The sequence below is a fragment of the Microcaecilia unicolor genome, chromosome 2 (genome assembly GCF_901765095.1).
Source record: "Microcaecilia unicolor chromosome 2, aMicUni1.1, whole genome shotgun sequence".
In the NCBI taxonomy this organism is placed as follows: domain Eukaryota; kingdom Metazoa; phylum Chordata; class Amphibia; order Gymnophiona; family Siphonopidae; genus Microcaecilia; species Microcaecilia unicolor.
This window is the reverse complement of record NC_044032.1, coordinates 474,598,560-474,621,844: the sequence shown is the minus strand read 5'-3', so window position 1 is coordinate 474,621,844 and position 23,285 is coordinate 474,598,560. Positions and strand designations below refer to the sequence as shown.

The following is a 23,285-nucleotide window of genomic DNA, read 5'->3' as shown; positions in this document are numbered from 1 at the left end:
AGGGGCCCTTTTACTAAGATGCATAGGTACCTACGTGTGTACAATGCACGTAAAATTGGAACTACCACCTGGCTACTGCATGCCTCAAGCAGTAATTTCATTTTTGATGTGTGTCCAAAACGTGAGGTAGAAATTTTCTACCGCGTGACGCTTACCCGGCAGTAATTGGCAGTGTATGCATGCTGATGATTACCGCCCGGTTAACGCGAGAGACCTTACCGCTAAGTCAATGGGTGGCGGTAAGGTCTCATGCCGAAACTGGACGTGCGCTGCTTTTAATTTTTCCACACATCCATTTTTGGCCACAAAGAAAGGCCTTTTTTGCAGGCACGCTGAAAAATGGACCTGCGAGCATCCAAAACACGTGCCTATACCAGCGCAGGCCATTTTTTGGCACACCTTAGTAAAACGGCCCCTTATGTGCGTTGTTATAAAATCCGCCTGGATTTCTGCACGGAAATCAAGGCATGCTGTGTAGAATCTGGCAGTATGTGCCATGTAGCCCATAGGTACAAAATAGGATGTGCAGCATTTAGCACATGCTAATGTCTGTTAGCGTGTGCTAAGCTTTAGTAAAAGGGCCCCTGAGAATGCAGCAGTACTGTAGTAGATGAGTTTCAGTGTTGAGAAGTGCAAAGCAAGGCACATTTGAAAATATAGAGTTCATATTCAAAGCAATTTAACACAGCAGGAGAGGCTCCCACTCAGTTAAATAGCATATGTTCAGGAGATATTCAGTGGCCCTTAACCAGATAGTGCCATTGAATATTCCCTCTAACAACCTAAGCTAAAACACAGTCCTATCTTTGCCTGGTCTAACTTAGGTGGGTCACGTGTCAAAAATTAATTGTATAAACGACAGTCAGCTGCACATACCTGGATATTCAATGTCAGTGCCCAGACATGACCTGGCAATGAATATCTTGGCATAATGCTAGCAGCATCAGCCAACCTCCCCCCCAAGAAAATACCGACCAGTGCCAGCTGAATATTTATCACATAACCCTTATCTTTCTCTGCTGTGATGGCTCTAGTCTGATTGTTACCTCTAAACCTATCAGTGCAGCAAAACTAAAATAGAAACTATCTATTACTGTAAAATCCAAGTTGGCTACATCTTGAATTATGGAGCCCTTTTACGAAACCACACTAAAAAGTGACCTGTGCTATCCCCAGCGTGGGTCTTTCCCCTGTGCTGAGGCCACTTTTACTGCAGCGATACAAAGGGCCCCATTTTCCATTTTTCCTATTAATGGCCATGTGCTAAATTCCCTATTAGCATGTGGCCAGTAGTGCATGAGCCTTTATTGCCACCTATTTTGTAGGTAGTAAGGGCTCATGTGCTAACCACATGCTAATCGGTTAGCGTTTGGCGATGTAGCTGCGCTATCCATGTAACTTAAAGATTGGGTTTAAAAGAGGAATTGTAGCATATTGATAAACAGAATAAAATTAAAAAAAAGAAGCAAACTTCATTAGCTAGTCTTACCCTTTTCCCCATAATTTTAAAACTTAAAATTTCAGATACAGCATTAACAGTCTGTAGAAGGCACAGTAGGGCCTAATTTGGTCATCATTCCCACCCACCCCAGCTCAACTCTTCACGTATTCTAATTAGGTCAACAAGAGGGCAGTTTTCATTAGATTTTTAATTACATAAATTACAAATTATACTATATAATCTTAAGACTCTTTACATCCATCTGATATCCCTCTTACTATAAGAAGTTTTAATTAAGTCTATAATACTAAGATGCAGACAGTTGTCCAGCAGTGAGAGGGGTGCTATCCAATTTTTTGCATTGATTATCCAATCAATCTGGTGACTCTGGTGTCTGTTTTAAAGGTGCATTGTTTAGCATAGTGTGTTGAATCTACATTGCCAGAGACTTCATCAATTTGGTTACATAGCATCTGGTGACTCATAGCTCTGGAAGAGGGGCAGTTTGGTTAGATCTGTTTGGTAAAAGAAAAGAAAACAGAACTTAAGTTTACCTTGTGAGTTACGCTGGACATTTTCAGACTTGGTTTGATTAGTAACTGAGGTTACCTGTGTCCTAGTCCTACCCACCCCTCCCTAGGTAAACTCCCTTTATATAGAGCAATCAAGGGACAAGTATCTTCATTACACTTAGTTGGTCAATCCTAATTCTTGTTCAGTGGTGTTCCTAGGCTGCCTGACACCCGGGGTGGATCGCCGATGCGCCCCTCCGGGTGCAGTGCAGCCCCCTCAACTGGCAAAATTACACTCCCCCCACCGGCGAAATTACACCCTCCCCCTGGGTGCATTTTTACCTGCTGGGGGGGGGTGCCACGCGCCTGTTGGCTGAGTCCGCTCGTTCCCTCCCTGCTACTCCCTCTGCCCTGGGCGCCCAAATCGGTATAATCGAAAGCCGATTTTGGGCGTCTCCAACTGCAATCTGTCGCGGAAATGGACAAAGTTGATGGGGGCGTGTCGGAGGCATGGTGAAGGTGGGACTGGGGCGTGTTTATTGGCCGAGAGATGGGCGCACTCGGCCGATAATGGAAAAAAGAAAGGCGTTTTTAGCGCAACTAGGTCACTTATTTTGGACCCTTTTTTTTCACGAACAAGTCCCAAAAAAGTGCCCTAAATGACCAGATGACCAGCCCTGACTCCCCCAATGGTCACTAACTCCCTCCGACCAAAAAAAAAAACAAAAACAACTTTACAAACTTTTTTTTGCCGGCCTCAAATGTCATACCCAGCTCCATCACAGCAATATGCAGGTCCCTGGAGCAGTTGTTAGTGGGTGCAGTGGACTTCAGCCAGGTGGACCCAGGCCCATCCCCCCCATCTGTTACACTTGTGCTGGTAAATGGGAGCATTCCAAACTGCCCCCAAAACCCACTGTACTCACATCTAGGTGCCCTCCTTCAGCCATAAGTGCTATGGTAATGGTGTAGAGTTCTGGGCAGTGGGTTTTGGGGGATATATATGGAAGAAAGGGCTGTGCATAAGTGTACGCTTTAAGAAGATAGACTGCATTAGAATGGTGTGGGAGTGAAGGCATTATATTTGTAAAATGAGGCAGCTGCACGTGGAAGCTGTGTCACTTACACGTGGAGATTGTGAAACTGTCACTTCCATGTGGAAGCGCTGACACTTGCACATGAAAGCTGCTGGGCTTATGCCATTCGTGTTATTCACATATATATTTCTCAAAAGGCTGCTCCTGATGCCTGCAAATACATATACACACTGGCAGGTTTGTTAGAAAAGGATCGGTGTCACCACAGACTTCTCTAATACACTTCTGGAATTATTGAGCACATTCCAACCAGCAAATTCTTTGTAAAAGAAGCCTATAAATGCCCCTGTTGATGCTTAGTTTCCAGTAATATGATTTTTTTTTTTAATGTGGTACTAATACATTTAAATTTGATACAGATTAAACTCAGCACTATTTTATTTTACTGTCAGCTTTAGCTACAACTCTAGAGATGAAAATTACATTGCTGCACTTAATGTCCATTGCATTTTTCTAAGCTGCATAAACTGTCTCTGTCCTTTGTTATCCTATATAATAATTCTCACCACCGTTCTAATGTGGGACTGCCTGTGTCTGTGGCTCCTGGAGTTGCTGAGCTAGGCTCCGTAGCCAGGATGACGTCACTCACAGCTGATTCCCAGGCGGGGGAGGAGTAGCGAAGCAAGCGAAGTGTGATTCCCTACTCCTCCCCCTGCCTGGGAATCAGCTGTCAGTGCGCCGCTCCCTGCCACTTCAGAGCAAGTGGCAGGGAGTGGCGCATCAAAAATCTACAAGTGCGGCACCACAGATCCCCCCCCTCGGCGCATCACCCAAGAACCCACCAGGCACATCAAACACCCCCCCCCCCCCCGAAGCATATCAACACCCCCCCCCCCGGGCACATCAACCCCCTCGCCACCCACAGCTGCCACTGGTTACGCTGTCCGGCCGCTGCTGCTTCTCCTGTTGAGCAGCAGCGGCCACTACAAAAAGAAAAAAAACATAAATGCTTTTAAACCCAACCCAAATCATTCGCAAATACCCGAGTCTTAAAACGCAGTCTCTGCAGCCGCTCCTCCTCTTGCCTCCACGTCACTGCCCCTGGAGTAAGACCCCGGAGGAGCGCAGTGACGTGACAGGCGAGAGGAGGAGCAGCTGCAGAGACTGCGTTTTAAGACTTGGGCATTTGCGAATGATTTGGGCGGGGTTTAAAAACATTTATCACTTTTTTCTTTTTCTAGCGGCTGCTGCTGCTCAACAGGAGAAGCAGCAGCTGCAGGACAGCGTTACCACTGGCAGCTGCGGGTGGCGAGGGGGTTTGATGCGCTGGGGGGGAGGGGAAAGTCGCTGGACATGGGTAGCTGGAGGGGGGCAGGGGGAGAGGAGGGCCGTTGGACATGGATGGCTGCAGGGGGGGCAGGGGAGAGGGAGGTAGGGAGGGGGTCCTGAGACCAGAGAGGTGAGGGTGGGGAGGGGGGCCCTGCGAGAGGGTGAGTGGGGGCTCACACTCACTCACTCACTGTCTCTCACATACACTCTCTCTGACACACTCCCTATCACACTCTATCTCTCTGTCACACACACACAGTCTCACACACAGACACTCTGTCTCTCACACACTCTCTCTCTCACACAAACACACACAAGCTGTCTCTGACTGTCTCTTATTCTCTCTCTGACACACACACTCCATCTCTCACACACGCTCTCAAACATACACACTCCGAGGAAAACCTTGCTAGCGCCCGTTTCTTTTGTGTCAGAAACAGGCCTTTTTTACTAGTATTTAATAAAACATCAGTTGAGAGATTTTTCTATGATGAGAAGGGGGAGAACCTTTGATATATTAGTGAAAATTAAGAATTCTATGATGTGGAATGAGCTCTGAGCTGGATTTATGCTTCACATGTTAAAAGATGAGCAGCAGCAACAGCTAAAAAGAGGAAAAAGGTTTTTGTATGGGTCTGTATCACTGTGGGAGAGCTATAACTCTCATGACAGTAATAATCTGCAGCATCCTCAGCTTGAACTCCACTGATTCTGAAAGTGAAATCAGTCCCAGATCCACTGCCACTGAACCGCTGTGGGATCCCAGTTAAACGGTTAGAAGCATCATAGATAAGAAGCTTGGGAGCCTATCCAGGTTTCTGTTGATACCAGGCTACATAGCTGAATACATGTTCATCAGCATTACAGCTGATGGTGACTGTGTCCCCCACAGACATTGTTAAGGATTCTGGAGACTGAGTCATCACAGGCTGTTCACTGGAATCTGGATAAAGAGAGGATAGATAGAACGAAATATGACAAAAGTTTAAAGTGGAGCAGTAGCCTGGTGGTTAGAGCAGTGGACTTGGAAATCACAGTTCAAATCCTACCTCTGAAAATTATAAGCCCTATTTGGGCGAGGAAGTACCTACAGTACATGATTGTAGCTCAGAATTGTAAAATCCAAACTGTAGCATAGTGCCTATAAGCTGGGGATTTTTTTTATTTAAAACATTATCTATAAAAAGTAATAGATTTCTTTTATATGTTTATTTTGAATAAAGAGAAACTTTGCATTTTTACCTTTAACCCAGAGGAGCAGGATCCAGATGAGCTGAGTCTGTGATATTTTCATCCTTCCTGACTGGCAGTTGCTGATTAATAAACCATAAAGAGTAAAAGGAAACATTTATAAATCCTCCCAGCATTAGTGAAATGTCTCATGGGTATGAATATGCAAAACAAGCCATTATATATCAGAGAACACCACCTACGTTTATTGGCCAAATTAGCATGACTGGTTTATCCTTACTATATTATGGGTTATATTATTATTATACACAAGTTTGCATTATGTTGTGCTGACATTGCAGAGAATCAGATTTAAAAGCTGGAGCCCAGTTTATCCTATTCATTGATAGGACTGTGTAGACAAGTTCTTAATTCCTATGCCTTCTGGTACAAATAAGTACCTGAATATACTATGTAAACCGCTTTGAATGTAGTTGCAAAAAAACACAGAAAGGCGGTATATCAAGTCTCATTTCCCTTTCTATTGATCTACTCTGCAATCTTAGGCAAGTGACTTTGGATGTATTTCCCTTTATTCAAATTTATAGATGATTGAATGCAATATGCTGGTCCTGTACTTTGAGCTTCTAGTGACAAACTAACTAATTTGGTACTGAACAGTATGATAATGGACAAAAGACACAAAGCTAAATAGAGAAATGTCTGAGTTGTTGACATCAAAAATAATGGCCAGGAAGTCAGCCTGGTGGCTCATCCCCACTGCCTCATTTTGTGCGTTGAAGCTCATGATTTTTTACTTCTATTTCTCAATACAACCAGAGCTGAGGACAGTCCAGAGGTAACATTCACACTCTGAGAACAAACGGCACCTGCTTTTAGGACGTAGGGTTCAGGCATTACCAGGTTATGGAGGCAGGGCCGGTCCTAGGGTTTCTGGCGCCCTCCTGCAGCCTATTAGTCGGAACCCCTACCCATCCAGTGGCGGGATCACTATGGCTCCGCCCCTACAGTAGTCACACCCCTTTTACCAGCCATGGCATCATTGAAAATATTACCAGTATAGAAGAGAAATAACTTGTAGTTTTTTTTTGTTTTCATTATAAATAATTTCTGTAAGCTGTTAGAGCTCCATTATACTCAAAACGACACAAACCAAATTAGCATACAGACCAGGAATTATGAGAACATACAGTCTTGCCAACTCTGAAAAACAATGTGTTAGCAAAATCTCAGAATCTAACAAACAGATCCCTATTCAGACACTTGCAACCTTGCAGTCACACATGCAGAACAGAGATAACCCCTCTTCAAATTCTTCAAAAATTAACCTGAAATCCTAAGAAGTTAGACTCTGCATGCAGCACAATACCAGAAAACTAGAAAGAAACACATCGCTATACATTGCAAAATACGATAGCAGATGTAAATTCTCAAAGTGGACATATTCCAAACATTAAAATGAAAATAAAATGATTTTTTTCTACCTTTGTTGTCTGGTGACTTTGTTTTTCTGATCATGCTGGCCCAGTATCTGATTCTGCTGCTATCTGTCATCTTAACTCCGTTTCCAGGGCTTCCTTTTCATTTATTTCTTTACTTTCCTCCTTTCTTCTTCATTTCTTGCTCTATATCCGTAAGTAAAAGCTGGGTCCTCCGCAGACTTGACTGTCCAGAGGATCCAGCTTCTGCCTATTTTCTCCATCCATGTGCAGTTTTTCTCCTCTCTTCCTTTTCCCTCATCTCATCTCCTTCCTCTCTCTTCCCTCCCCTCCATACATATCCAGCATTTATTGTCTCTCCCTTCCCCTCCATCCATGTGCATCTCCTTCCTGTCTTCCCTTCCTTCCCCTCCATCCATGTCCAACAATTCTCTCCCTGCCCTCCCCTCCATCCACCCATGTCCAGCAACCCTCCTCTCCACCCATGTCCAGCAACTCTCCTCTCCCCTGCCTTCCCGTCCATCAACCCATGTCCAGCAACCCTACTCTCCCCTCTATCCACCTATGTCCAGCAACCCTCCTCTCCCCCTGCCTTCCCCTCCATCCACCCATGTCCAGCAACCCTCCTCTCCCCCTGCCCTCCCCTCCATCCACCTATGCCCAGCAACCCTCCTCTCCCCCTGCCCTCCCCTCCATCCACCCATGCCCAGCAACTCTCCTCTCCCCTGCCCTCCCCTCCATCTACCCATGTCCAGCAAATCTCCTCTCCCCTGCCCTCACCTCCATCCACCCATGTCTAGCAACCCTCTTTGCCCCCCTGCCATCCCCTTCATTCACCCATGTTAACCATCTGCTTCCAGCCTCCCCCCCAGCAGTCCTTGTCAATCATCTCCCTTCTAGCCCCTCCCCCACTCAACGCCAGACATTTCCTGCCTTCTTCCAGCCCCCCCCCCAATTCCCCACTCCCCAGGTTGTCCATCATCTTCTGTCTGCCCTCAGCTCCCCGATATCCCTATTTTCCTTCCTGCCACCACCGCCCTGACTTTAAATATTGTATTTTTCCTGGAGTCGCAGCGCTGACATTGAAAGCAGCAGGCTCGGCTCCAGCCTTCCTTCGCATGGTTCCGCCCTCTTCTGATGTATTTCCTGTTTCCGCGAGGGCGTAACCATACGAGGGAAGGCTAGAGCCGAGCCTGCTGCTTTCAATGTCAGTGCTGCGACTCCAGGAAAAATACAATATTTAAAGGCAGGGCGGTGGCGGCAGGAAGGAAACGAGGGATATCGGGGAGCTGAGGGCAGACAGGAGATGATGGACGACCTGTGGAGCGGGAGAGGAGAGACAAGCTGGCTCACAAGATGCCAATAAATTTAACAACCGGCTCTTGCGAGCCGGTGTCAGCCGGCTCCAGCGCTGCTGTCGGGGTCCGGGAGCTGAGGTAAGCGGCGGTGGTAAGCATGGCGCGGTGGCGTCCTCCAGAGGTCAGTGCCCCCCTGCCATGCTTACCTCGTTTACCGGGCTGGGCCGGCCCTGTATGGAGGGAGACATGGTATATGGTGCCTAGCCAAGGACGGCCACTACAATGACTGTGCTAAGTGATGGATTATACAAAAGGTGAAAACTCCAGGTATTTGCAAATGAAGTTTCATGCTGCTGTAGGTCAAAAGAGTCTGGACCTGCTTAAACTAGAATCCTAAATACCAGGAGAAAACTCTCAGGTTAAAGAAAAGTTTGATTGGAAAATAGAGTTGGTATGAAAAGAATATTTACGCTAAGAAACAAGTGGCTCAGCATAGTTACTGACTTTCATATTAATATGGTACTTCATAATTCGGATAGGGGTGATGAACCTCTGTATATATCTCAGGAATATCTTATAATTATAGTACTGATATAATTAATCAGTTTAAACACAGTTCGAATCCAACTCTTAAATTCTGGTTTATTCTGTTAGGTTCAGATCTGAACAAAATCATATTAACAGATTCCTATTTGTATCAAAAGTAGTGATGACCATCACTTTTCTGTCTATCTATGAGCCCCTTCAAATCTAAACAATTTTGATCATTACAATCAAAATGGCTTAGAATAGTGAGAAGCTTTAGTCACTAGCTTTGGTTAGTTTAGATCTCAAGATTCCCACTTCAGGCATAGGCAGCTCCTTGTGACTCTGGGCAAGTCACTTAACCCTCCATTGCCCCAGGTACAAATAAGTACCTGTATACAATATGTAAGCCGCATTGAGCCTGCCATGAGTGGGAAAGCGCGGGGTACAAATGTAACAAAAAAAAAGATGAAAATCCTGTAAGAATATTGTTATTGTGGCATTAATTCTCTGTCATTCAGTAAGGGGTTCTTTTACTAAGCCACAGTAAAAAGTGGCCTGCGGTAGTGTAGGTGTGTATATTGCGTGCATGCGGAGCCAGTTTTTACCTTGTCTACAAAAAAGTTTTGTTTTTTTTAATGGGACGGGAAAAGGGCCTGAGGTAAAACTGAAACCAGTGTGTGCCCCAAACCGACCTGAGCACTTAACACCACCCATTGATCTAGTGGTAGAGGCTCACGCGCTACACGTCAGGTGACCAGTCGGTGCGTGCCAAATGCCGATTACCACTGGAACCAGCGTACGTAGGATGAAATAAATAAATAATTCAAGCACATGTTATGGGCGCATACCAATTCTTAAATTACTGCCAGGAGGGCGTGCTGGCCTGGCGGTGCTGTCATATAAGAATTAGCATAAACACACTGACAGTTAATGCAGAATCTTAAGAGATAGCATGTGGTAAACAGCTAACATGAAAGACTGTGTGGAATAGGCATAGAATGAGCAACAACTGAGCCAGAACCCTCATCCACGCTCTCATTACCTCTCGCCTTGATTACTGCAACTTACTCCTCACCGGCCTCCCACTCAGCCATCTATCCCCCCTTCAATCCGTTCAGAACGCTGCTGCACGTCTTATATTCCGCCAGAACCGATATACTCATATCACCCCTCTCCTCAAATCACTTCATTGGCTTCCGATCAGATATCGCATACAATTCAAGCTCCTCCTCCTTACCTACAAATGCACTCAGTCTGCGGCTCCTCACTACCTCTCCACCCTCATCTCCCCCCTATGTTCCCGCGTGTAACCGCTCACAGGACAAAGCCCTTCTCTCAGTATCCTTCTCCACCACTGCCAACTCCAGGCTCCGCTCATTCTGCCTTGCCTCACCCTATGCCTGGAACAATCTTCCTTTACCCATATGCCTTGCCCCCTCCCTACCCATCTTCAAATCTCTGCTTAAAACTCACCTCTTCAATGCTGCCTTCGGTGCCTAACCGCTTGAGAAATACAGAATGCCCCAATCTATCCACCGTATCAGATTAACTGTTCACTCGTCCTCTAGATTGTACACTTGTCTTTAGATTGTTCTCTTGTCTTTTAGATTGTAAGTTCTTTGAGCAGGGACTGTCCTTCTATGTTTAAATTGTACAGCGCTGCATAACCCTAGTAGCACTTTAGAAATGTTAGTTAGTAGTAGTAGTAGTACTTAAGTGGAAGGGTTATGTGCATAACTTATAATATTCTAGAAATTACTTATATCATTGTGTGCACCTGCCCGTGCTTGACCCAGACTATGTTATGTGCACACTTACTTGCATATTGCATAGTTATAAAATTGCGCCTATGTAGATTATCAGCATTTGCCAGTATAACTTATGCACGATTCAGTGCCTAAGTGTAGGCTCCTTTTTTATAGAATGGTCCTCCATGGGAGTAATTCTTTAAAGAAGGTGCCAACATTTAGGCATCAGGTATGTGCATAAATTGCCTGAATATTACATATAAGTGCAGATGTGTGCACATTATGTGTATAAATGCCAATATACTGGATATGTGCCATTCTATAACTAGGCTCATATCATCGATAGTATATAGTTTGAAAGTGGTCATACCCACTTCCATTTGTAGCTTACAGAATACTGTAATTTATGTGTATATCTTCCATATCTAGGTGAAAACATTTATGCCAGCTTAATGGCTGGTGTATGTTTTCACATCTATGTGGATATGCCATTTTGAAGTACATGGTGGCATAGGCGCCCGGTATAAGAAGCTTGGACAGGCTAAGCCTCCCCTGCTGTGCTCTGAGAGGTTTAAATTGTTGATTTACCTCCATCCTCACAGCAGGAGCTGCAGTGAAAGCCCTCTAGCCTTGTGTAACCAATTGTAGAAATTGGTTTATGGTTTGTTTACCTTACTGCTGGGAGAGCGGGGGAGGGGGGGTTGGCTGGAGGTGTCCTGGGTTGCCAGGGAGATATTTAACGAGGATGACTTCCTGACGTGCACTGAGGACAGATAGCAGCAGAATCGGATACTGGACCAGCATGATCAGAAAGTCACCAGACAACAAAGGTAGAAAAGATCATTTTATTTTCATTATAGTGTTTGGAATATGTCCACTTTGAGAATCAGGTGCTCAACATTAAAAGTTTATATTTATTTACTTATTTATGGCATTTTATCCCACATTAAACATGAATTAGGGTGTTTTGTGGCTCTACATGAGAATTGTGATGATTTGATCTCTTGTTTCATATTGTTGACGGTCTGCATTATGAGGTTAAATGCCCTGAGGTAGAACAGATCAGAGAGACTCCAGTCAAGAAGCCTCAAGGGATCACTCCTGAAAGAGGACTGCCCAGCAAATGATTCAGAAATGGAGAAAGAAAAGGCTGCAGTGCTGAGAGAAGAAGAGTAGTCAGAATGTAGATGTTTTCCTGGGGTAGGAAACTGTAAGAGTCAAGTCAGCCTTCAGGAGTTGATTATATGTGTAGGAGGAAACTTTACAGAATCTTCTTAAAGTATATGAATGTGGGGTATGTCCAGAAGGGGCCTGAGATGGCATTAGTTGCCACAGAGTTTGGGCTTTGCTAGGAGCCAGCCCCATGAAGAGTATTGACTGGGATTATATATTGTGTGTTTAAGAGATAGAAAAAGAGACTGTGCTTAAAAGGATTTAAACCTGTGAAGTAACAGAGCTGACTACAGCCTATTTCACCAAAGAATGTGCATAGATTTTATTACTCTATTGTCTATGGCCCAGATGCACTAAACGTTTTTCATCGTTAAATGAGCCCTTAAGGAAGAATTTCCTATCCTTTCCATGCACTAAAGCCTATTTTCCGACGACAGTAGCAGCTAACGAAAACTGAATGCAAATGAGCAATTCTTCTTCAAATCCCATTGAAATGATATGCACTAACCTTTTCCGATTTGTTTAACGCAGGAAAACACAGTGAAATCTAACGAGAGGTCTGTACCTCTCATTAGGGCTGTCAGTCTGCTAGAAGTTTTCAAAATCCATAAAAAAAATAACTAGGGGGGCAAAAACGCGCGTCAGGGGCGTCCTTTATTGATGCCCCAGGTCGCCGCTGCTCCCCTCTCACTCAGCACCAAAAAAGAAAAAAAAAAAAGGATCGGGAGGGGGCAAGGGCGCTCGTCATGAGCGTCCTGTATGGACGCCTTGCCTCCCCCGCTGCTCTCCGCTTCCCCCCCCCCCACATAAAAAATCTCCAATTTTAGCAGCCCCAGCCCCGGGCCGGCCCTCCTCCCTTCCTGTGTATTCTCCCACACTAGCTCCGCCTCCCGCCATGCTCCGGTCCCGTGCCCCGCCCCCGCCGGCACCCCTTTGGTCGTGGCTGCCGCTCCCCCCCTCCAACGACCCCCCCCCCCCCCCTTTGCCTTACTGGCCCATGCAGCGCCTCTCACCTCTGCTGCATGGGCAAGAACAGCTGATCGGGGATTCAGAAGGCCTCCTCAGATGTCCCTTCTTTCTTCCTGGGCCCGCCCTCCATAGCGTCAGAGGAGGGCGGGCCCAGGAAGAAAGAAGGGACATCTGAGGAGGCCTTCTGAATTGGTGATCAGCTGTTCTTGCCCATGCAGCAGAGGTGGGAGGCGCGCACGGGCCGGTAAGGCAAAGGGGGGGTCGTTGGAGGGGGGCAGCGGCGACGATGACCTAAGGGGTGGCGGCGGGGGCGGGGCACGGGACCGGAGCATGGCAGGAGGTGGAGCTAGTGTGGGAGAATACACAGGAAGGTAGGAGGGCCGGCCCGGGGCTGGGGCTGCTAAAATTGGAGTTTTTTCGTGCGGAGGGGGGGAAGCAGGGAGCAGCGGGGGGGGGGGGGAGGCGAGGCGTCCATACAGGACGCTCATGACGAGTGCCTTTGCCCCCTCCCGAAACACACGTGTTTGTGGGTTTTTTTGTTTGTTTGTTTTGACATCTGGGCCTTTGTGGCATGCGCAGAGCAGCCAGCATAACGCTTGGCTGCTCTGCGCATGCTTTAGGCGCTGATTAATGACTGGTTTAACGATTCTGTGATACATCCTACTTTGCAATACCGCTCCCACCATTTCTGGAGTGTTTTTGTAGTGCATTCCTCGTTTTTTAAAAATCGTTAAGCACTTTTACATTTTTTATTTTTTAACGTTTGGTTGATGCATCTGGCTCTATGTGTGTAAATGTGCTATGCCCAGACTCCACCTATGTAAATGCCCACCTACAAACTATGCTCTATTCCATATAGGTGCAATTATATAAAAAAGTTAAGTGTATAGCTAGAATAGTGACATTTACCTTTGTGTGTGTGCACATACAGATGTAAATGCCAATATTCAGGTTATTTGTGAACATTCTTGGTGCCTTCCTTAGAGAATTATCACTAGGTATTATTGTGGCAGATAAGGTGGAACAGTTGATGCACCCTTGAGATAAAGCTAACTATATCATATTATTTGCCATCAAGTTTACACATGAGTAAAGACATTTTCTGTGTTAAATTTATCAATAGAAATCAAACAAAATAAAACATGGAAAAGAAAATAAGATGATACCTTTTTTATTTAGTGTTTTTTATTTAGTGTGAAATGAATGGGGAAATGCTGGGAATGACCCCAACAGTTAAAAGTAAATGTTTTACTGTTATCATTTGGTAACTGCAAAATTTTACCATACCTTATTAAGAGTCTGAGAGAGAAACAAAAAAGAAGAGAGTGGAAAGGATGATGGAACCTGATGGTTGTTTGGGATTTAGCTCAAGGTGAGTTACATTCCGGAACAATAGGTACTTCCTTGTCCCAAAAGGGTTTTCAATCTAAAGAGGGTTAAGGAACTTGCTAAAGATTACAAAGAGCTCTGATCATTTGGCTATTCCTCCTCCAACTTAGCTGCCATTATGAAGCAACTTTAAAAAAATGGATATATCTGTAAAATTTCAAGCTACTTTTAATTTGTAGACTTTATCAGTTTTGAAAAATGGCTTGGAAAAGATATGAATACAAATCTGCCCCTGCTGTTTGGGTTGCTGATTTGCTGAAGTAAATTTAAGTCCAGCAGTATGATATGAGTATTAGACTATTCCCTGCTCATATCACACTTCCAAAGACTCATCCTCAATGTGTGGATAAACATATGTATGTAACAGAGAGATTTCAACAAAGGTGAAAGAAAGCCAAGAGTGTTTAATGGTAGAACAGAGTGAAGGCTGCAAATGATCCCTGTCAACTTCTAAGCAGCTTGTAGATGCAAGGAAAAAACACACTTGGAAGTGTCTGTATATAAATGCTAGAAGCCTGAAAAATAAGATAGGAGAGTCAGAGTATTCAGCAATGACGGGCTCATGCACAAAAGTTCCCGGTAACATCTGCTCGCTATATCCACCTCGGTAAGAATTACCGAGGTGGAAATAGCAAGCTATGCTCAGAAGAAGTCACATGCAAATGAGCTGCATGGACCTTTAATGTGCAACTCATAGGGAAGGCTGCCAGAGCATGCACAGAGATTCCACTCGCAAAGCTGTACATGCCCAGAACAGCCCTCCGAAGCATTCATGCATACAAGCTGCCTATATGAAAGCCCTGTGTAGCTTTTATTTTCCAAATTTTAAAGCTCGGTGTGGGGGAGGGGAGAGGAAGAGATAAAGCAACAACAACAAAAAAGGATTGATGGGGAGGACAAAAGTAGAGTAAGATTCCTTTCTGACACCTGAGACTGTGCCCAACACCCTATGAGCTGTGCTCACCACCTCTGAATAGTGTACATGGCAAGGGAGAGATGTCGTTGGCACACTGCATTATTGCATGGACTCCCACCCCCTCTCACATGCTTCTATTTCATTTCATCTAATTTAAAAGCATCTGCTTAACCCCCCCAAAATTATTGGCTCAAAGTAGGTTACATGGCATTAAAATGCACCTATCATGTTGAATAAACAGGAGCACATTGATTTGCTTATATGGGGAATGCACATGAACACTCATGATCCCATGCACCTCGGAGCTCAACTGCCTGCAAGAGAAGGCAAAGATGAGAAAGCAGGGAGAAAGAATCCAGCACAAGTGGTGACAACTCTTACCAACCAGTTGGGCTCCTCTCCATCAGCACTGTTCAGTACTAGCGTCCTTCCAACACATGGGAAATTGCCTCTTCAATTTACCATTGTGCTGCTACAACAGCTCCTGACCTCCCGTAAAAGTTTTGTTGTAAAGGGCAGAGGCTGCAGTCTGTACATCGCTCGGAATGCACAGTTAAATGGTAATCAACTCATTTTAATAACTTTGCATACCATTCCTGTTTTCTGATGCCAGAAACATAAATCTGTTCTTTGTGCATCTCCCACTGAATAATGTGCTTGCTAAACTGGTCAAGAAAGGGGAAAGGGAAATGGGACTTGATATACTGCCTTTCTGTGGTATTTTGCAACTACATTCAATGTGGTTTACATATATACAGGTACTTATTTTGTACCTGGGGCAATGGAGGGTTAAGTGACTTGCCCTCAGTCACAAGGAGCTCAGGAGGGAATTGAACCCACTAGGCTACTCCTCCACTCCCAGCATGTTGCTGGCCCAGTAAATTTGATGCATCTCCCCCTAAATGAAGTGGTAGATATAGCAAGTATCCCAGAGATCTAGTGGAAAAAGGACAATAAATGGGACACCAGGGTACACATTACATTGCAATGATAGGGTGCATCAAATTAGAAGGGGGTGTTGCGCTCTGTGTTAAAGAGGTAATTAAGTCAAACAAAATAAAAATTCTACATGAATCAGACAGCAATGTGGAAATAGAAACTCCATGTATCAAGGGAGAGAATATATGCATAGGACTATACTACCACTTGCCAGGCCATAAGGATAAGCTGTTTAGTTAAATCATTTTGAATATTGAGCTTGAATTCTTCAACATGGATTTTGCAAAAGGAGTAGCTTGTAAAAATATCCTGCCCAAAACCAGAAATATTTTAGACATGTACCTTAAAAAAGAAAGTCTATTCATTTTACCCTTACTTAAAGCATGTGACTTGGGGAGCATTTATTTATTTATTTGTAGCATTTGTATCCCACATTTTCCTATAAAGTTGCAAAATTCTATCTGCGCAAATCATGTTCTATAAATTTGTGTTTTGCTGTCACCTTGTGGTAGGTAATTATATTAGTTGACCTAGATAACCCTTGTTTACAACCTTTGATTCAACATGTCAGAAACCATATTTATGGTTAATTTCCCATTGAATGTATCATACATCCATATACATTTCCAGTCTCGGGATGCAATTTTACCCTATTTGCTAATGTTGGGCATGTTGGGGAAGTTGTTTACTCTCAGCAGCAAGACATAAGGCTCCAAACTAGCCCTATTTCCACCACCTCTCTGACCATCCAATAATATATCACACCAATTCAATGATCAGCTATTCAGAGAAATATTCATCACAACAATTGTACAAATCTAGTCATTTAATTTTACAATTAACTATTATTTTTTTTAATTCCTCTATAATATTTTTAATTGATATTTGAAATTAGGTCAGATGTTCCACTATCTGCCATAGCTGTACAGCAACAAATGGAGGAAGTTCAGAAGATGCATCAATTAACAAAATAGTACCGATGAGGGAATAAGTGCAATCTAGCTCTAATATTGCTTAATTTGTTATAAATGCATTTTGAAAGCATGTTGTTGCATTGGACTGACAAAATGAAGATATGTTTTTAAATCTAGTTATAAATATATTGTTAGCCCAATAAAAGCATCACCTACAGCATTTGTTTGTCACTATTTCTGTGTATCCAAAATTATTAAAACAATAACTACAGCACTTTATTCAATAAATGGAATTGAAATCTATTTTATCTTCTACGAACAGGACAGAGTCAGGACAGATTAGCCAAGGTAAGTGTTGCCTTACCAATTTGCTATATTTTTTTAAGGCATGAATAAACATGCAAACAAAGATGAGTAGGCTGATGTAGTTAAGTATATCTACATTTTCGGAAAGCTTTTGACAATGTCCCTCATGAAAGATTTCTGAGAAAATTGTAAAGCCATGGGATAGGAGGCAATGTTCTGTTGTGGACTGGAAACAGGTTAAATGGCCAGTTCTCTCAATGAAGGAAGGTGTATAGAGGAGTGCCACATGGATCTGTACCGGGACCAGAGTTTTTAAAACATATTTATAAATGACCTGGAAATGGGAAAGATGAGTGAGGTGATCAAATTTCAGATGACACAAAACTCTTCAAAGTTGTTAAATCACATGCAGACTGCATAAAACTGCAGGAGTATATTGACAGGCTGGAAGACTGGGCATCCAAATATCAGATGAAATTTAATACAGACAAGTGCTAAGTGCTGCTTTGGAGGAGAGAGGCCTTCTAAAAGGAGAGCATCACCTTGGTGCAGCTGGAAGTAATCCTGTAGTCAGGACCAGCATACCAGGGAATGCAATATCCTCTCGCATTGAGGATGTGTCTCCAGGAGCTACTTCCCAGAAAGGAAAGGTTAGAATGGCTGTTCTAGTTGGTTATTTGAATATTAGGCATGTGGATGACTGGGTGTCTGGTGGACGTGAGGATCGCCTGGTCACTTGCCTGCCTGGCAGACCTCAAACTTCACCTAGATAGGATTTTAGATAGTGCTGGGGAAGAGCCGGCTGTCATAAGTACATAAGTATTGCCATACTGGGAAAGACCAAAGGTATACATGCGGTTACCAATGACATAGGAAAATGTGGGAGGGAGGTTCTGGAAGCTAAATTTAGGCTCTTAGGTAGGAATATGATAGGGCATCCCAATATCAAGGTTGCAAAAGAGACCATAGTAGATCAGGTGTCCTTAAATAAAAATCAAACAAAAGATTGCAAATTAACAGGAACAACAAACATAGGGGCCCTTCTACTAAGGCACACTGAAAAATGACCTGCACTGGTGTTGGCACATGTATCGGACACGTGCAGGACCATTTTTCAGCATGCCTGAAAAAAGGGCCTTTTTATTTTTGGCAGAAAATGGACGTGTGGCAAAATAAAAATCAACTTGTGTCCATTTAGGCCTGAGACTTTACCGCCACCGATTGACTTAGCGGTAAGGTCTCACGTGTTAACCAGGCAGTAATCATCAGCACGCGTACACTGTTGATCACTGCCCAGTTAGCGCCACATGATAGAAAATAGAAATTATTTTCTGCTGTGTATTTTGGACATGCATCAAAACTGGAATTACCATCCGTGACACATGGTAGCCGGGCGGTAGTTCTAATTTGAGGCGTGTTTTTACGTGCATAACTCCTACACACCTTAGTAAAAGGGACCCATAGTTTGAAATGTCTATATTCGAATGCCAGAAGTCTATGAAATAAGATTGGAGAGCTAAAATATATTGCACTAAATGAAAAATTAGATATATTAGGTATCTCTGATACCTGGTGGAAGAAGGATAACCAGTGGGACATTGTCATACCAGGGTACAAATTATACTATAGTAATAGGGTGGATTGAATTGGTGGAGGGGTAGCATTGTATGTTAAAGAGGGCCTTGAATCGAATAGATTGAAAATTCTGCAGGAAACAAAACACATCTTGGAATCCCCATTAGGATGTAGGAGGAGCCAGCATTCTTAGTAGATTAGCCACACAAACATCCCAGAAGAGCAGTGAGACACCGTAGGAGGCATTGCAGTGCACTTCACCTAAAAGTTCCCAGGTACACATCTCATTGTTTCTCCCTTATATTGTATAGTGAGCCCCCCCAAAACCCACCCAAAGGCGTAGGAAGGGGGGTGGGGGGCATTCCGCCCCAGGTGCACGCCGCTGGGGGGGGGGGGGGGGGTGTTGGCTCCGCTGGTTCCCTGCTCCCTCTGCCCCAGAACAGGTTACTTCCTGTTCCGGGGCAGAGAGAGCAGGGAACCAGCGGAGCCGACGCAGCTCCCAGTGGCGTGCACACGGGGTGGACCGGCCCTCCTGCCCAACCCTTCCTACGTCACTGGCGTTGTTGATGCGCCGAGGGGGGTGTCGATGCGCCAAGAGGGGGTGCGCAGCGGCAAACCGCCCCAGGTGGCAGCCGCCCTTGCTACACCACTGAACCCATCAAATACCTATTGTACCTGACTGTATACCACTGCAATAACCCTTATGGCTGAAGTTGTCACCTATATGTGGGTCCAGTAGGTTTTTCGTGGGTTTTGGAGGGCTGATACTTTCCACCACATTAACAGTTAGGGTGGATTATGGGCCTGTTCTGAACAGTGCACTGCCTTGATCACTAGGCTACACCAGGGACTGGCTATAACATCTGAGGCTGTCATAGAGGCTGGTATGTACTGTTTCTTTGGGGGGGGGGGGGTGGGAGGGAGTCAGTGACCACAGGGATAGTAAGTGAGGAGGGTCATTTAGGGCATTTTTTTGTGGCTTATTCTTTGTAAAAACAGGTCTAGCTCAAAACATCTCTGTTTTAGTCCTGAATATTTTTGTTTTGTTCCATTATGGCTGAAAAAGTCAAGGATTTAGGAACGCCCAAATCTCACCTCTAACACCTCCCCCCAACACGCCCACTTGAGATTTGGATGCACTACAGGAAAACAGTTCAGAAAATCATCTGGAAAATGGATTTCAAAAATACTGATTTGGATGTTTTTGTGAGCAAAACATCGAAATGCTGCTTTATGCCACTTTTTAGATGTTATTCTCTTTCGAAAAATAAGCCCCATGATCCCTATTTAATTAAGCATTTTAAAGCCTCTATGGACCTTATTTTAGAAACTCCGTTTGTGTTTTAGATGTCCAAAAACTTGTATTTAGATTTCTATATTGTCTAAATCCAAATTTTAGAAAGCTGGGATAGGGACAAGTAAAACTACATAAAAAAAGGATCTGGTTGTTTTGAGTAGGACTAGAGAAGGGCCAAAATATTGACACTTAACTCCAATTTCAGAAGGAGAAGGGATGTGTATTTCCAGAAATATGGATGTTATCATTTAGAACTACCTCCCTGGATGACTGAGCAGCCTCCACTGGAGAGATTAAAGGAAATCAACTCCTTAATCCATCAGTAGTTTCTGTCTCCCCCCCCCCCCCCCCACCCAGTGCTAAAGTGGTAGGGGATACTGTGCTGTGTGACAGTTTCTGCAAACTTCAGTGTTCATGGTACTAAAAATGCTGCCATAAATGTTCAACTCTCAGCACATTGATATCTATGTGGCCATTTTATAACATGGATGGTCTTGGTTTTGCCCATTTCAAATATTAGAAGTTCAGGCTGTACTGTTGGCAGATCTTGCTCTAAAATTCAAGTGCCACCGGTAACATGCCGTTTGGATGTCTTTTCTAAAAGGTTGCTCCACATTAAAAGCATCTTCATATGTAAATAGCAGCATCTACTCACATAGATCCCGTAAGTGTGTAAATAGTGATTTTTAAAAAACTTTTCTTTACACGTGGAGATCCACTCCATACAGCAATTTAAAGAAGGCATGGTTGGGTAGGGCTTTGGTGCAACAAATATCTCCCCATATAGTCCCCATTTCACAAACCAATACACATCTAAGGGGGTTTAAAACAGCTCAGAGTCACACATAGAGTTTTAAAAAAGAGCTAGAGCTTTGAGTGAGGGTTTAAGGGAGTCATTATTATTAATCTATTTCCACCTCCAAAATGAAGTCAAATTAAAATTGCAGCCTCATTGCTTCATTGGCAGCACTTACATGTGTATATGATCTTAGCAAGGACCTTTCCATTAATTATAGCTGAGCTGGCGCTAACTACGCATATAGGGGACAGTCCTTGAAACAGCCTTGGAGGAGAAACATGCATGTCGGACGCCGGGTCCCGCGTCTGGCATTTTTCTTTTAAGATGAGTACAAAATAATGAAAGATTAAATTATTTAAGACATATTAAAGTTTGTTAGCTGGGTGTACTGATGAAGAAGTGGATGCAGGGTAGCATTTTGGTTATACACTAGCAGGTTGCACCGCTGAGGTCACCAATTTAAGTGGAGAGACAGTGTGTCAAAATATTTTTTTATATATGGAAGAAAGGGCTGTGCATAAGTGTACGCATTAAGAAGATAGACTGCATTAAAATGGTGTGGGAGTGAAGACATTATATTTGTGAAATGAGGCAGCTGCACATGGAAGCTATGCCACTTACACGTGGAGATTGTGAAACTGTCACTTCCATGTGGATGTGCTGACACTTGCACATGAAAGCTGCTGGGCTTATACCATTCATATTATTCACATATATCTTTCTCAAAAGGCTGCTCCTGCTGCATGTGGCTGCAAATACATATATGCACTGGCAGGTATGTTAGAAAAGGATCAGTGTCACCACAGACTTCTCTAAAATACTTCTGGAATTATTGAGCACATTCCAACCTGCAAATTCTTTGTAAAAGAAGCCTTTAAGTGCCCCTGTTGATGCTTAGTTCCCAGTAACATGATTTTTTTAAAAAAATTGATACTAATACATTTAAATTTGATACAGATTAAACTCAGCACTATTTTATTTTACTGTCAGCTTTAGCTACAACTCTAGAGATGAAAATTACATTGCTGCACTCAATGTGCATTGCATTTTTCTAAGCTACATAAACTGTCTCTGTCCTTTGTTATATTTAATAAAACATCAGTTGAGAGATTTTTCTATGATGAGAAGGGGGAGAACCTTTGATATATTAGTGAAAATTAAGAATTCTATTATGTGGAATGAGCTCTGAGCTGGATTTATGCTTCACATGTAAAAAGATGAGCAGCAGCAACAGCTAAAAAGAGGAAAAAGGTTTTTGTATGGGTCTGTATCACTGTGGGAGAGCTATAACCCTGTAGACAGTAATAATCTGCAGCATCCTCAGCTTGAACTTCACTGATTCTGAAAGTGAAATCAGTCCCAGATCCACTGCCACTGAACCGCTCTGGGATCCCAGAGATAGGGGTAGAAGCGCTATGGATAAGAAGCTTGGGAGCCTGTCCAGGTTTCTGTTGGTACCAGGATACATAGTTGCTAACATCTTCACTGGCTTTACAGCTCATGGTGACTGTTTCCCCCACTGACATTGATAAGGATTCTGGAGACTGAGTCATCACAGGCTGTTCACTGGAATCTGGTTAAAGAGAGGATAAATAGAATGAAATATGACAAAAGTTTAAAGTGGAGCAGTAGCCTGGTGGTTAGAGCAGTGGACTTGGAAATCACAGTTCAAATCCTACCTCAGAAAATTATAAGCCCTATTTGGGTGAGGAAATATCTACTGTACATGCTTGTTGCTCAGAATTGTAAAATCCAAACTGTAACATAGTGCCTATAAGCTGGGGATTTTTTATTTAAAACATTATCTATAAAATGTAATAGATTTTTTTATGTTTATTTTGAATAAAGAGAAAAATTGCATTTTTACCTTTAACCCAAAGGAGCAGGATCCAGATGAGCTGAGTCTGTGATATTTTCATCCTTCCTGACTGGCAGTTGCTGATTAATAAACCATAAAGAGTAAAAGGAAACATTTATAAATCCTCCTAGCGTTAGTGAAATGTCTCGTGGGTATGAATATGCAAAACAAACCATTATATATCAGAGAACACCACCTACGTTTATTGGCCAAATAAGAGTGACTGGTTTATCCTTACTATATTATGGGTTATATTATTATACACAAGTTTGCATTATGTTGTGTTGACATTGCAGAGAATCAGATTTAAAAGCTGGAGCTCAGTTTATCCTATTCATTCATAGGACTGTTTAGAGAAGTTCTTAATTCCTATACCTTCCATTGATCCAGTGGCGTTCCGACCCTAGCTGACACCCGGGGCGGAATGTCGATGCGCCCCCCCCCCCGGGTGCAGCGCGACCCCCCCCCCCCCCCAGCGAAATGACACCTCTTCCCCCCCCGGTGAAATGACACCCACCTGGGTGCACATCGCTGGGGGGGGGGGGGGGGGTGCCGCAGCGCGCGCCTGTTGCCCTGTCTCCGAGTTCGCATGTGTTCACTACTCCCTCTGAGTCTGCCCCGGAATAA

At 43.8% G+C, this 23,285-nt stretch overlaps 1 long non-coding RNA gene and 1 gene segment (V, D, J or C); one reads left to right on the top strand and one right to left on the bottom strand.

Annotated features, from left to right (window-relative positions):
• LOC115461316 overlaps positions 1-22,139 on the top strand; it is a 444,252-nt gene extending 422,113 nt beyond the window's left edge. The window contains exon 3 of the long non-coding RNA XR_003940686.1: positions 22,083-22,139. This is a non-coding gene — a long non-coding RNA (uncharacterized LOC115461316). The remainder of the gene's footprint in view (positions 1-22,082) is intronic.
• LOC115461302 overlaps positions 1-23,285 on the bottom strand; it is a 1,201,995-nt gene that overhangs the window by 663,594 nt on the left and 515,116 nt on the right. The window contains 1 exon segment of the V gene segment in view: positions 5,562-5,628. Coding sequence covers positions 5,562-5,613 — 52 coding nt within the window.